Source organism: Pseudophryne corroboree, chromosome 7 (assembly GCF_028390025.1).
Source record: "Pseudophryne corroboree isolate aPseCor3 chromosome 7, aPseCor3.hap2, whole genome shotgun sequence".
Taxonomy (NCBI): domain Eukaryota; kingdom Metazoa; phylum Chordata; class Amphibia; order Anura; family Myobatrachidae; genus Pseudophryne; species Pseudophryne corroboree.
In genome coordinates, this window is record NC_086450.1 from 78,078,318 (window position 1) to 78,093,455 (window position 15,138).

Sequence of the window (15,138 nt, forward strand, 5' to 3'; positions counted from 1 at the left end):
ATCGCCCAGGATACATTGGATGCGAAAGGACATAATCCGATATATCTCGGGCGATACTGCCCCCCGGGAGGCTGCCGGGGTAATCGCCTGCGGTCGGATAAATATATGGGGCCTTTATGGGGATGACCTGTAATGTTAACTGACCAGGTGTATATAGCCAGCAATACTATCTGATTGGTGCATACGAGGACGTCCCACCCCTTCCTTCTCATCATTGATTTGGTGAGTGGGATGCTGCACTATGTCAGTCAGAATGGATAATATATACTACGTGATACTATGTGTGCGATTTTGGGAGTTAACAATGTATCATGTTGTGGTTCTTGGAACAAAGTATATTTATGCAAATAAAAGGTGTGTTTAATTATGAGAGCTGATTGAAAAGTAGTAAGACTGCCTCTATTTTATCTGCCCCATAGGTATACGTGTCGGAACCTGCGGTTGGACTGCCGTAATCTTCTTTGTTTGGTCACAGCGAGTGGATGATCTTCGTACGTTTCGTCATGGCGGATAAACAGAGACAGTCTCTTTACTTTTCAATCAGCGCTAGTATATATGCTTATCACTGCACACTGCTGCGTTGTTGTGCTGGATGTACAGTGTAAGAATAGGGTCAGCTATAATATCACTGTTAGGGAGATATGCAAACTGATTGTGTAAATGTTAAGTATATAATGACCTATTTTGTTGTGTGATGCGTTAGGTAATAATTAAGGTGGCTTGTGTGTAGGAGGTGAAATGTGTAGTTAGTTGATGATGGGGGGGTGTAGTTGGAGCTAGGGAGTATCGAGAGGAATTACTGTCAGGAGAATAGAATAGATGTGGGAGGGTGCATGTGTGAGCGATTAGGCTGTGGGGTATTCAGGTGGGGGGTGTCTATGGTGTCAGATGAATGGTGTTTGATGGGCGCAGACGTGGGTATGTAGTATGTATGGATAGACGATGGGGTGTCGGGACACTTGCATGGTGGGATTATAGGGGAGGGGTTGTTAGTGAGATGGGGTGTGTGGTGATGTGTATGAGATAAGGTTATTGTGTAGATGTCAGGGCTGGGATTAAGACTGTTTATGCTGGTTGCAGAAACTGGATGTATAACATGAATTGTGTCCAATGGTGTTTTTGCAATAGTGGTTTTGCTACATTTTTCTGTGTTTTTAAATTAATTTTTAATTTTTTTGGATTTTTTTATGTCCTATTTATAGGTTATATTTGTTAAGGGGGGTACTCACGGAGCGATCGCAGCTTAAAATCTAAGCAATCTGACTAGATTGCTTAGATTTTAAGCACGATCGCTCCGTGTGTAGCCCCCTCAGCGATAGCGATGCGCAGCCCCGCGCATCGCTATCGCTGCTGCTAGATTGGCCTGCATGCAGGCCAATCTAGCGGGTCGCTCACTTCACCCGCTGGGTGAAGTGAGCGGCCCCCCCGTCTCCCCCCGCACGCTCAGCACACATCTCTCTGACATCGGCCAGTGAGTACTGGCCTTTAATGTTTCCTGATTGTACATGTATTCTGGTGGACTGTATCAGGGATGACGACTGTGGAGTTGTGGGACTATTGTGTATTGAAGTCAATGTTCAGTCATTTTGGGTGTCAGTGTTTACATTTTGTAGATCCATTGACTGATTTGTGTTATTCTTTGTGGTGTAATGAAAGGCTGTTTCTCGTATCCCAATTTAATATTTCTGATATGCTCAGTGATTGTAGTTCTGAGAGGTCTAAGTGTGCTGCCCGCATACTGCAGCTCATATGGGCAGGAAAAGATACAGTTGACTTCTTTGATGTGACATGTTAACTATTGTTTGGTGTCTTGGTATACTTGAGTTGGAATGGATCTCTGTCATTATGTTTTTGGGTACTTTCATGGTGGTTTTGCAGCCCATACCATGAACGGTGGTTTGGGTCTGCTTAGCCGGTGGTATGTGGTTGTGGACAAGTTGTGTTTTGAGGTCTGGGGCTTTCTTGTAGACCATTGTAGGTTTCTTGGCGAGTACCTGTTCCAGTGTCTCATCCTGCATCAGTATGTGCCTGTGTTCCTCTATTAGGTTTTTTATTTGACCTGATGTGGTATTAAATTGGATGATGAAATAAAGGTCTTTATTGGTGTTTTCTTGTTGGTATGTTTTCTGTCTTTTGCTACAACCTCTTTGTATGCCTGTTTTAGGTTTTGCAAGTTGTACTTTTTCTCCTGGAATTCGTTTTTTAGCTCTTGTGCTTGTTGTTTATAAACGTGCGTTTGTGAGCAGTTCCTTCTCAGTCTTATGAATTGCCCCAGGGGTTATGTTGTTAAGCAAATTGTGATGATGGTGGAAACTAGTATATATCAAGTGGATGCTGGTGGAAAGTATATATCCATTTACATCTATAATAATAATGAATAATATATTTATACAACACCCTTTCTCCAATAGGACTCAAGGTGCTTAGAAAGTACATTGCAAAGTGGGGGGGTTAGGGGAGGTCATTATAGACTATAAAAGCAAACCAAAAAAAATCTATTTATAATGTAACCTGTCCATTATACATGAATTTCCATTTCTAAAAGCAAATAAAGTACACGTCAGGGAAGATGTTTATTGTGTTTGGGGTAATACATTGGGTGCTCTCTGAGCTACAAAGGGGTAAAAGGAAATCCTCTCAGTACAAACTGACAAAAGGTAAAACAGTTTCCACAACAGCGTGTACCACATAATTGGAAATATTTCTGGGTTTAATACAAATGACATTTTCTAGTAATCTACATCTAACTTTAATAACGTCATACAGATAATGAATTAGGCTAAAATGCACTATAATATTTGGTTTGGAACGGTATCCTTAGTACATCACAAAATACGTTTTGATATCCCAAAGAAGCAAGACTTGCAAGTAGGCATTTTAACATGACTAATCTACAGCTACAAATTTCTACTCGATAGCATTTACCTTTTGGGGCAGTATACCATATAGGATAAAAGCAGAGAGTAGAATCGGTATAACATATACACAGAAGTCCGTATTGTAAAGGCTAGAAAGATTTGTTGCACATTGTACAGATGCCTTGTGCTTGTTTCACGTTGTACAATTTATGTAGCGTATCTCTTGGTCCACTGTCTGGCTATCCTGTCATGCTCTGCTCTGTTGGTCAAATACTGAGTGGCTATGCTTCCAACCAGGGGGTCAGCTGCAGAGGCGGAAGAGAAGGAGGTTACTGCAGCAGGAAATGCAATGCATTATATCCAAAATAGACAATCATGGATAAAACAAAAACCGTATTAGGAAACACCAATCAATTATTAATCAAATATTGTATGATACAAGAAACTAGAGTACTTAATTAAAGCATTCCTCAAACTTCCAGATGGCGCTGTTGTAAAAGAAGAGCTTCTATACTGGGCCACGCTATAAAGTTAAATGCCAGGACTGCCACCTGCTGACTATAATGGGGTACTGCGAGCAGTGATAAATACATTTAAAGAAAAATGGGGCAGATGTATTAACCTGGAGAAGGCATAAGGAAGTGAGAAACCAGTGATAAGTGCAAGGTGATAAACGCACCAGCCAATCAGCTCCAATATGTAAATTAACAGTTAGGAGCTGATTGGCTGGTGCGTTTATCACCTTGCACTTATCACTGGCTTATCAATTTCATATGCTGTCTCCAGGCTCAATACACATCTGCCTCAATGTTCTGCAAATTCTAAAATGAAACAAAAAAGTTCACAGCAACTGTCTTTCTTGTAATTTGTGCATAATTTTGTATAATAAAATTAGGAGGAAAAAAAAATCTAACATTGCTATAATCTATAGTAATCAGTGCAGGCAGTATTCCAGACTCCAGAATTGTGACTAAGAAAATGTATGTGCCATACTTATAGGCTTAATCACCTGCACCTGTATAGATCAGAATGTTCCGCACCACTGTACTGTAAGTGTGCTTAATAAATCAGATTTTTACTATTAGTCTGCTTTACACAGTGACAAAATTCAGACATGTATTTGTGCTAAAGCACAAATATTGCTCTATTTAAAATTGTTAATTGTCACCCTTTCATTTCTGCATTGTGACTGCTAACAGAGCAAATTGCTTCCTCCACTACTGACCCTTACCACAGCAATGCAAGTTGGGATTTACTATCGAAGCTTTCACCAAATCATGGAATACAACTCTGACATATTCATGACCACCTGACCGGTGTGTACATTTCTTTTACCCAGCATTGTTATTGAACACAATTAACCATCCTATTATCTTCCTGATACTCAAGTGTCATTCCACCGCTCAATATTACAGGCCCTTTCTATACAAAAAAAAAGGTAAAACGTGCAAAGTTAAAGGATGTCTAAGAGGAAAATGTATTTAATATGGCTGCGCTGTGTAATGTACATACACTGAAGTGCCAAGCCATGGGATAGCAGTATGTAAAAAGTAATAGTGGGGGGTGCCACTGTACTGTAATGTCTTAGAAATGGCCAGACCTGCATCAGTTGTAATCTATCATTTTGCGAGTCAGTCTGAACACTGGCTAGACTGCTCATGGCAAGGTGACATGACTTATCGGAGTTCGAACTTGACATAATAGTGGGTGCCCGACAGTTGGGACATTCCATTTCCAAAGTTGTGCAGACATTCAACATTCACGGTGTCACTCATGAACACAGGAATACCTCATGGAAGGTATTACCACTGGTGCTTAATTATCGTGACCAGCAACGTCTGGACAGAATTATCCATGGTAACAGACAAGTTCAAATCACATCTACATTCAATGCAGGAGGTACCAGACGTATATCCAGCAGGTCAGTCAGCATTCTTTAACTTCCATAGGATATGGGAGCAGAAGACCCACCAGAGTGCCCCTGTTAACACTAAGACACTAGACACAGTGCCTCACCTGGGCTTGTGAAGTCGCTAAATGGACCTTGGAGGACTGGCAACATGTGGCATAGTCCAATGAGTTCAAGTTGTTTTGGGCCGATGGCAGGGTTCGGGTGTGGCACAGAACCAATGAGGCCATAGACTCCAGTTGTCAACAAGGCCCCATGCAGGCTGGTGGAGGTTCCATAATGGTGTATTCACACATGGCATGAGATGAATCCAACTGAACACATCATTGACCAGTAACCACTACGTTGCATTGTTTGGTGGCCATTTGTAGCCCTTTATGGACTTCATGTACCCCCACAACAATGGAATATTCCAGCAGAATCATGCACAGTGCAATCGGTCCCAAGTTGCACAGAATTGGTTTGAGCAGCATTCTTGAGCGTTCTGGTGAATGGTGTGGCCACCACGTTCGCCTGACATGAACCCAAACGAGCATTTATGGGACGTGGTAGAGAGGTCCATTCACACCCAAAATCCTGCACCTACAAATATCAGGAAGCTGAGGGAAGCTATCAAGACAGTATGGGTCAGCATCTTATCAGAGGTCTTCCGTTCACTTATGGAATCGATGCCATGTCAAGTTACAGCACTTTTCTGGGCTAGAGGGGGTCCTACACTATACTAAAGCGCCTATCCCATGACTTTTGGCACTTCAGCGTAAAGAGCTGTGTGTATAACCTTTATCCTGCACTGTTTATATTTTATACAGCCTACCAAACAAGGATAATTGTGAGCACTTATTAGAGTCAAAATATATGTAAAGTATTATAAGCACACCTTGAATCCCATAGTAGAAAGAGCAATATATCAAATTATTATTAGATCTACCAATAAGGTAACTGTCACTTCTTTAAAATACTGCTACACATTTATTTGCATTTATTTTTTAGATTAACTTATTTAATTGCCACCAAAAACTTGCTGCCTCACCAGCACCCCCTAGCTGTGTATGTTACACCTGCCATAAAATGACACCGCACAGCAATGCTGTAAGTATAATACTTCTGTCACTTCAACTGTGATGAGGTCTCTCGTTAGCAGTAACATGAGCAGCTGTAACATAAACCATAGAGCTGTCTTATAAACACTGATCTCTGCACGCAGGTTCTCCTCCAAATGCATTACACTGCTGAAAAAAACACCTAAATCTTATATGCCAAGCACACTTCGTAACATGGTTACTTTAATAGACACATTACTTTAAATGAAAACTTCACCATCTGTTCTGCCGTGAATTTACAAATCCAAGAACATAATTGACAACACAAAAATAAGAAATTCAAATCTGCAAGTGTACTCAATGAAGCAAAGCTGTTCAGACTGGCTGAACTCTTGCTTTATGTAATATTTTCCAAGACAAATAAACAATTTATAGTTGTTATTAAATGAAAACATTATGTTACTGATTTCATACTTCAAAAGATAGCAGCATTATAATAAACTTTACCATCAGAAACTGTAACCTCAAAATCCACTGCAGCCGAAGACGGATATGCAGGAAAATGAGCAAAGTCTGGCTAATGTGTGCAGCTGAACACCACAGTGGCAGAGCCTCCACTTAGTATAATTAGAAGAAAATAGGGACATAGTTCAAGATGTAGCGCTGAATGTAATGCCGGCTGAACTCGGAGGTATTTTTAAAGTGGCAATCACTTACAAGGCAAAACCATGCCTTGTGACTGCACCTTAAAAAAAATTAAAAAAAAGTCCGCATTCGGCCGGCATCCCGCACAGCCCCCACACTCGGGTGGTATTACATGCAGAACATAGGTTCTGTTTCAGTTAACCACTTGCCTGGCATGGTCGTATCAGATGCGACTACACCAGCAAGTGCTTAATCTGACCTGGTCGCACAGGATGCGACCAATAAGATAGAGTGTGTTTGCAGCGGCGGGGAAGGGAAACTTCCCTCCGCTGCTGCTGTCAGAGGGACCGGAAGGTCCCTCTGCCTCCCTGCACCCTCCCCTCAGTGTTGCCGTGCTGCCGTTCATTGCTGATCGGTCTGCACGGCAGGATCTCCCACCCAGCGGCTGCAAACAATAGCAGCCGCTGGGGAAATGTATACCAAGCACCCCACCCGTGTACCTGGCAGCTGTCTTGGGTATAAAAAGTATGATGCGATGTTACAGTGTTATCAATGTTTCAGACCGATGTTTGAGAAAAAGGATTTAATTATTTAAAAAATTTTTTTTTTTTTTTTTAAACTAAAATCATTTTGGATAAGGTTAAATTCACGTTCTTCACGTAAATCACTCAAAACCCCACGAGAATTTGAGCGGTTTTTTTGGGGGGGGGGGGGGGAAATTGCCAGTGAAGTGGTTAATACCTCCAGATGACCTATTTTTCCCCCAAGCTCTACAGTATCACAATTATTTTACAATAATTACAGTATTCAGACATTTGTATTATTGCAATATACTGTAGATCTCCTTACCAGGGTTGCAGTCCGTCAAGAGAGAACAAATAGACAGCAAAACTTTTGATATAGTCAGTGCTGGGCTCCAGTTGTCCTTCAGAATATCCAAACAGATTACTCCTTGGCTGTTGATATTACAGTGATAGATTCTGGTTCGGAACGTGACCTAAAATACAAGCAGACACCAAAGGCCTGTTAACACCTGTATGCATTAACTATATGTAAATATCATTTTGCATGCGTTAGTCGATTATACGGCAAAGTTAGTGTACTGAATAGTTGTATACGATACAAAACAATATATGCAAAAATGTACCTTCTGTTATTTAATCCAAAGGCTGTTGTTGAATTACATTCCAGTTCACAAAATATTCAGTGCTGTTTCTAGATGCATTTTTGCCGTTAATTATACGAGTTGCAGTCTACTGCTATAATCATTACACATCATTACACACTGTGCTGTGATATCACTGCACGCTGCCCTTCCCCCTAGGACTAGGTTGTGAAAAGTGACAAAGTCAGAACGCTGCTGCTGGGATTCACAGACATTGGGGGTCACAATAACAAAGATGACGTTCCTTAGGTAAAAACCAGCTTTATTAGACATATAAAAGGTGGTGTTATCTTTTACATCCAGGCTCTACAGAACAACTTTCATTTAAATTCCCCTAAGTAAGAAAAATAGCTGTACATGTCTGCGGATAAAGCGCTTTTATGCTCATTGTACACTGTTATTATACGGGATTGTCTGTCTGACATGCTAATTATAGCACTAATAAAATGTGTAATCCCTAAATCTCGCCTAAGATTTCACATGGGCAAAGTCTAGCACATTCCTGTCTATTTTAAACTCTATGTAGACATCACAAAAAGGCAATAAAAATGGTTTAAAATACACTATGACAATCATAAATGCAACATTTGCAATGAAGGCAGAATAAGGTCAAGGAAAAGCTATTTCATGCACTCAGGATGGACTGGATGGCGTGCACACTGGTAAAGATAAGCCCGGTGGATATTTTGTTTTGACATGTGGGAGAGCTTTATCGGGATGTAGTTAAAATGCCAGCACAACAGGGCTTTTCCCACTCGTGGGTGTCCCTGACACTCCGAGTGGGAATAGATCTTGTGACTAGCGCAGTGAGCCCACAGCGTGGCTAATAACATAGCTTTTAGGGCAGCATCCTATTAGCCCCAATGATGTCCCTCTCGCGAATAACATTTTTTTCCCCCTATCCTACTGTCTTCATGCTTAGGCTCAGGCTATCGTCCACTTCATTCTCCATGCCTGCAACATGGCATGCTGAAAGTAAATTTGGTTTCTCACTGCTCAAGATATCAGTTTTGCTACTCCACCATCACTGCTTTGGTTCTGGAGCCTCCCTGACAATTTATGAAAGCCTCCATTGTCCGGTTGTCTAAGAATACTTTGAGATTCCTCCACGGTAACAATTGATTACAAAAGATTGAGCAGCTTTCAATTCAGGTCTCATTTCCAGTGTGATTTTTTTTTTCCTGCCGATGACCATATGCTTTGTGCTATATTTGTGAAGAGGTGAGCTCCCCAACCTTTAGGACTGGAATTTGTTGTCAATATGAGCCATTCTGGATCTATGAATGACCATCCCTGTATATATAATGTTTTGCAAACCTGGGACTTCTAGGCTACTAAAGCTGATGTCATGGTCTAGAGAGGCCTGCTTGTAATAGTAATTGTAGCTCAATACTTGTGCATGGTTCTATGATCTCTAGCTCCTTGTCCATAGAACCAACCCAATGGTGGAAGAAACCATTGAGAACACTTGAAGCGCTATTCTTACTGTGATCTGTAGATGGATTTGTTGCTAATGTGACAAGCACTGTATTTTGAGAAACCTTTCCTCTGACAGAATTTCCTTGTTTTGCATGATATTCGTTTATACACCCAGCAATATTATTTGCTGTGAAGGAATGAGTTGACTCCCTGATCACAATTTCACCACATTCTTGCAAAATGTTTATCCCTGTCATTGTCTAGGCAGTTCCAGCATGCTCTAGCCATACTATCAACACAATGATTCCCAAATATGGCCATTTATTGGCAACATGTTTTCTTAACGCCTCCATTAATGTACTTTAAAAGGGTTCTTGGATATTCTGGCAGACCGCTATCCCATTGTCTAGATCCAGAGAAAAGTGTCTGTGCTAAACAGCAACCATAAATGTGAGCATCTTTATGATTTATGGATGGGAGAATATGTCTTTTGTTAATGACCATAAGGATAGAGTTCAATTATACCATGCAATACTATCTGGCATAAAATGTGTCAAGCCTCCTAAAGTTCAGAATAGTGTAAAAGGTAGGGATGGGACACTGAAGCCCAGACATCGTTACCATTGACAAATTACCATTGAGTCGCTGCCTTGCCCTGGGAGGCACTGCCAATCAGAATGCAGCAGAAGCCTGGAAGTTGAATATGAACAAACATCGGCAGACAAATATTGACAATGGGAAAAGATAAACCTCTGACCGTTGCTCAATGGCTAATTTTATGAAGGAAAACAAAAATACTTACATGTTCGTTCCTGTGGCAATAGATTTTATAAAACCCATGCAGCCAAACCAGAGGGCTCTTCTAGTTATTACCGTTGATGTCATAGACCTTAGTGAAGAAACTATACCTAAAGAGGCATCACATAGAAACTCTGTCTTCTGTACAATTCTTATACTTCCTATATTTCTATACAAAATACCACTATAATTATATGAGAGCTCTGACTGCAAAGACCAAAAGCATAATCTGATTTCAATTCGGTTCCTAAAGAAATGTGAAGCTTCTGAAAGAACTCTTCATCTCCTCTCCACCCCCCCCCCCCCCCCACCCCCAATTACTCAATGGACACACATGTTCTAGCCTATTGGCACTAGGCTGACATTTTCCGACCTGCACCATTCTTTGTGATACAGGGGTATATGCAATTCACGGCGAATCGCGGCAATTTTTCGCCGTTTTTTAATTCGACTCAATTCGACAGGTGAATTCCGGCAGGTGGCTGCCGGAATTCACCATATTCAATGAAAAACGGATTCGACAGACCCGCGGGCGAAAATCGTCCGATTTGGCGGATTTTGCCGCGATTTAAAAAAACGGGAAAAAACCCGGAAAAAAAAAATGGCGTGGGGTCCCCCCTCCAAAGCATAACCAGCCTCGAGCTCTTCGAGCTGGTCCTGGTTCTAAAAATGCGGGAAAAAATTGGGCAGGGATCCCCCGTATTTTTAAAACCAGCACCGGGCTCTGCGCCTGGTGCTGGTGCCAAAAATACGGGGGACAAAAAAAGAGTAGGGGTCCCCCGTATTTTTAACACCAGCATCGGGCTCCACTAGCTGGACAGATAATGCCACAGCCGGGGGTCACTTTTATGCCGTGCCCTGCGGCCGTGGCATTAACTACCCAACTAGTCACCCCTGGCCGGGGTACCCTGGGGGAGTGGGGACCCCTACAATCAAGGGGTCCCCCCCCCCCAGCCACCCAAGGGCCAGGGGTGAAGCCCGAGGCTGCCCCCCCCCATCCAATGGGCTGCGGATGGGGGGGCTGATAGCCTTTTGTGATAATAAAAAGATATTGTTTTTTCCAGTAGTACTACAAGTCCCAGCAAGCCTCCCCCGCAAGCTGGTACTTGGAGAACCACAAGTACCAGCATGCGGGAGAAAAACGGGCCCGCTGGTACCTGTAGTACTACTGGAAAAAAAATACCCAAATAAAAACAGTACACAGACACCTTGATAGTAAAACTTTATTACACACTACCGACACACACATACCTATGTTGACACGCCGACTGCCACGGTCTCCGACGATCCGAGGGTACCTGTGAAAAAATTATACTCACCTTCCAGCGTCCAGAGGTACATCCACGTCCAGATATAAATCCACGTACTTGTTAAAAAAACAAAACGAACACCCGCTCCATGCCGGACTGAAAGGGGTCCCATGCTTTCACATCAGACCCCTTTCTCCCGAATGCCGGGACATCACGTGACTCCCGTCACTGAAGTCCCTTCAGCCAATCAGGAAGCGCTACTTCCGTGGCGCTCACCTGATTGGCTGTGCGCTGTCTGTGCTGTGACAGCGCATCGCAAAGCCGCTCCATTAGTTTCAATGGTGGGAACTTTGCCGTCAGCGGTGGGGTTACCCGCGGTCAGCCGCTGACCGGCGGGTGACCTCACCGCTAGCCGCTAAGTTCCCACCATTGAATATAATGGACGGGGCTGTGCGATGCGCTGTCTGAGTTCAGACAGCGCACAGCCAATCAGGTGAGCGCAACGAAGTTGCGCTTCCTGATTGGCTTTAGAGACCTTTGTGTGACAGCTGTCACTGACAGGTCTCATTCGTGGAAAGGGGTCTCATGTGTCAGCATGGGATCCCTTTCAGTCCGGTGGCCCGTGTGTTCGTTTTCTTTTTTTGCCAAGTACGTGGATGTATCTCTGGACCATGGCTGAGGTGAGTATATTGATCTTTTATTTTCAGGTATCCGTGGATTCTACATGGAGAAGAGGACCGATGTCGGCGTGTGAACATAGGTAAGTATGTGTGTGTCGACGTATGAAATAAAGTTTTACTGTCACGGTGTGTGTGTCCTGTTTTTATTTGGGTATTTTTTTCCCAGTAGTACTACAGGTACCAGCGGGCCCGTTTTTCTCCCGCATGCTGGTACTTGTGGTTCTCCAAGTACCAGCTTGCGGGGGAGGCTTGCTGGGACTTGTAGTACTGCTGGAAAAAACAATATTCTTTTCATTATCACAAAAGGCTATCAGCCCCCCCATCCGCAGCCCATTGGATGGGGGGGGACAGCCTCGGGCTTCACCCCTGGCCCTTGGGTGGCTGGGGGGGGGGACCCCTTGATTGAAGGGGTCCCCACTCCCCCAGGGTACCCCGGCCAGGGGTGACTAGTTGGATATTTAATGCCACGGCCGCAGGGCACGGCATAAAAGTGACCCCCGGCTGTGGCATTATCTGTCCAGCTAGTGGAGCCCGATGCTGGTGTGAAAAATACGGGGGACCCCTGCTCGTTTTGTCCCCCGTATTTTTGGCACCAGCACCAGGCGCAGAGCCCGGTGCTGGTTTTAAAAATACGGGGGATCCCCTGTCAATTTTTCCCCCGCATTTTTAGAACCAGAACCAGCTCGAAGAGCCCGAGGCTGGTTATGCTTTGGAGGGGGGACCCCACGCCATTTTTTTTAAGGATTTTACCGTTCCAGCAATAAAAAAAAATAAAAAAATGATATTTAAAAAAATATATAAATAATATTTGTGCCTCCAAAAAAAAAAAAAAAATACCTAATCCCTTCTAATATAAATAGATATGCTATTCCTAAAAAAAATAAGATTTTACTTACCGATAAATCTATTTCTCGTAGTCCGTAGTGGATGCTGGGGACTCCGTCAGGACCATGGGGATTAGCGGCTCCGCAGGAGACAGGGCACAAAAATAAAGCTTTAGGATCAGGTGGTGTGCACTGGCTCCTCCCCCTATGACCCTCCTCCAAGCCTCAGTTAGGATACTGTGCCCGGACGAGCGTACACAATAAGGAAGGATTTTGAATCCCGGGTAAGACTCATACCAGCCACACCAATCACACCGTACAACTTGTGATCTGAACCCAGTTAACAGTATGACAACGTAGGAGCCTCTGAACAGACGGCTCACAACAAGAACAACCCGATTTTTTTTGTAACAATAACTATGTACAAGTATTGCAGACAATCCGCACTTGGGATGGGCGCCCAGCATCCACTACGGACTACGAGAAATAGATTTATCGGTAAGTAAAATCTTATTTTCTCTAACGTCCTAGTGGATGCTGGGGACTCCGTCAGGACCATGGGGATTACACCAAAGATCCCAAACGGGCGGGAGAGTGCGGATGACTCTGCAGCACCGAATGAGAGAACTCCAGGTCCTCTTTAGCCAGGGTATCAAATTTGTAGAATTTTACAAACGTGTTCTCCCCCGACCACGTAGCTGCTCGGCAGAGTTGTAATGCCGAGACCCCTCGGGCAGCCGCCCAGGATGAGCCCACCTTCCTTGTGGAATGGGCCTTGACAGATTTAGGCTGTGGCAGGCCTGCCACAGAATGTGCAAGTTGAATTGTGCTACAAATCCAACGAGCAATCGTCTGCTTAGAAGCAGGAGCACCCAGCTTGTTGGGTGCATACAGTATAAACAGCGAGTCAGATTTTCTGACTCCAGCCGTCCTTGAAATATATATTTTCAATGCCCTGACAACGTCCAGCAACTTGGAATCCTCCAAATCGCTAGTAGCCGCAGGCACCACAATAGGCTGGTTCAGGTGAAACGCTGACACCACCTTAGGCAGAAAATGAGGACGCGTCCGCAGTTCTGCCCTGTCCGAATGGAAAATCAGATATGGGCTTTTATACGATAAAGCCGCCAATTCTGACACTCTCCTGGCTGAAGCCAGGGCCAGTAGCATGGTTACTTTCCATGTAAGATATTTCAAATCCGCCGATTTGAGTGGCTCAAACCAATGGGATTTGAGAAAATCCTAAACTACATTAAGGTCCCACGGAGCCACTGGGGGCACAACCGGGGGCTGTATATGTAGTACTCCTTTTACAAAAGTCTGGACTTCAGGAACTGAAGCCAATTCTTTCTGGAAGAAAATCGACAGGGCCGAAATTTGAACCTTAATGGACCCCAACTTGAGGCCCATAGACAATCCTGTTTGCAGGAAATGTAGGAATCGACCCAATTGAAATTCCTCCGTGGGGGCCTTCCTGGCCTCACACCACGCAACATATTTTCTCCAAATGCGGTGATAATGTTGTGCAGTCACCTCCTTCCTGGCTTTAACCAGTGTAGGAATGACCTCTTCTGGAATGCCTTTTTCCCTTAGAATTCGGCGTTCAACCGCCACGCCGTCAAACGCAGCCGCGGTAAGTCTTGGAATAGACACGGTCCCTGCTGAATCAGGTCCCGTCTTAGAGGTAGAGGCCACGGATTTTCCGTGAGCATCTCCTGAAGTTCCGGGTACCAAGTTCTTCTTGGCCAATCCGGAGCCACGAGTATCGTTCTTACTCCCCTTTGCCGTATAATTCTCAGTACTTTGGGTATGAGAGGCAGAGGAGGAAACACACACACTGACTGGAACACCCACAGTGTTACCAGAGCGTCCACAGCTATTGCCTGAGGGTCTCTTGACCTGGCGCAATACCTGTCCAGTTTTTTGTTGAGGCGAGACGCCATCATATCCACCTTTGGTTTTTCCCAACGGTTCACAATCATGTGGAAGACTTCTGGATGAAGTCCCCACTCTCCCGGGTGTAGATCGTGTCTGCTGAGGAAGTCTGCTTCCCAGTTGTCCACTCCCGGAATGAACACTGCTGACAGTGCTATCACATGATCTTCCGCCCAGCGAAGAATCCTTGCAGCTTCTGCCATTGCTCTCCTGCTTCTTGTGCCGCCCTGTCTGTTTACGTGGGCGACTGCCGTGATGTTGTCCGACTGGATCAACACCGGCTGACCCTGAAGCAGGGGTTTTGCCAGGCTTAGAGCATTGTAAATCGCTCTTAGCTCCAGTATATTTATGTGAAGAGACATCTCCAGGCTTGACCATACTCCCTGGAAGTTTCTTCCCTGTGTGACCGCTCCCCAGCCTCTCAGACTGGCATCCGTGGTCACCAGGACCCAGTCCTGTATGCCGAATCTGCGGCCTTCTAACAGATGAGCACTCTGCAACCACCACAGAAGAGACACCCTTGTCCGTGGCGATAAGGTTATCCGCTGATGCATCTGCAGATGCGATCCGGACCATTTGTCCAGCAGATCCCACTGAAAAGTTCGTGCGTGGAAT

At 44.2% G+C, this 15,138-nt stretch overlaps 1 protein-coding gene across 1 annotated transcript in view; it reads right to left on the reverse strand.

Moving 5' to 3' along the window:
• Window positions 1-2,560: 2,560 nt before the first annotated feature.
• Window positions 2,561-15,138, reverse strand: part of UBE2E3 (ubiquitin conjugating enzyme E2 E3) — a 168,201-nt gene continuing 155,623 nt past the window's right edge. Inside the window, exons 5-6 of the mRNA XM_063933336.1 lie at window positions 7,302-7,449; window positions 2,561-3,163 (exon numbers count right to left, since the gene is read on the reverse strand). Coding sequence (XP_063789406.1) covers window positions 3,066-3,163; window positions 7,302-7,449 — 246 coding nt within the window. The 3' untranslated portion in view covers window positions 2,561-3,065. The remainder of the gene's footprint in view (window positions 3,164-7,301; window positions 7,450-15,138) is intronic.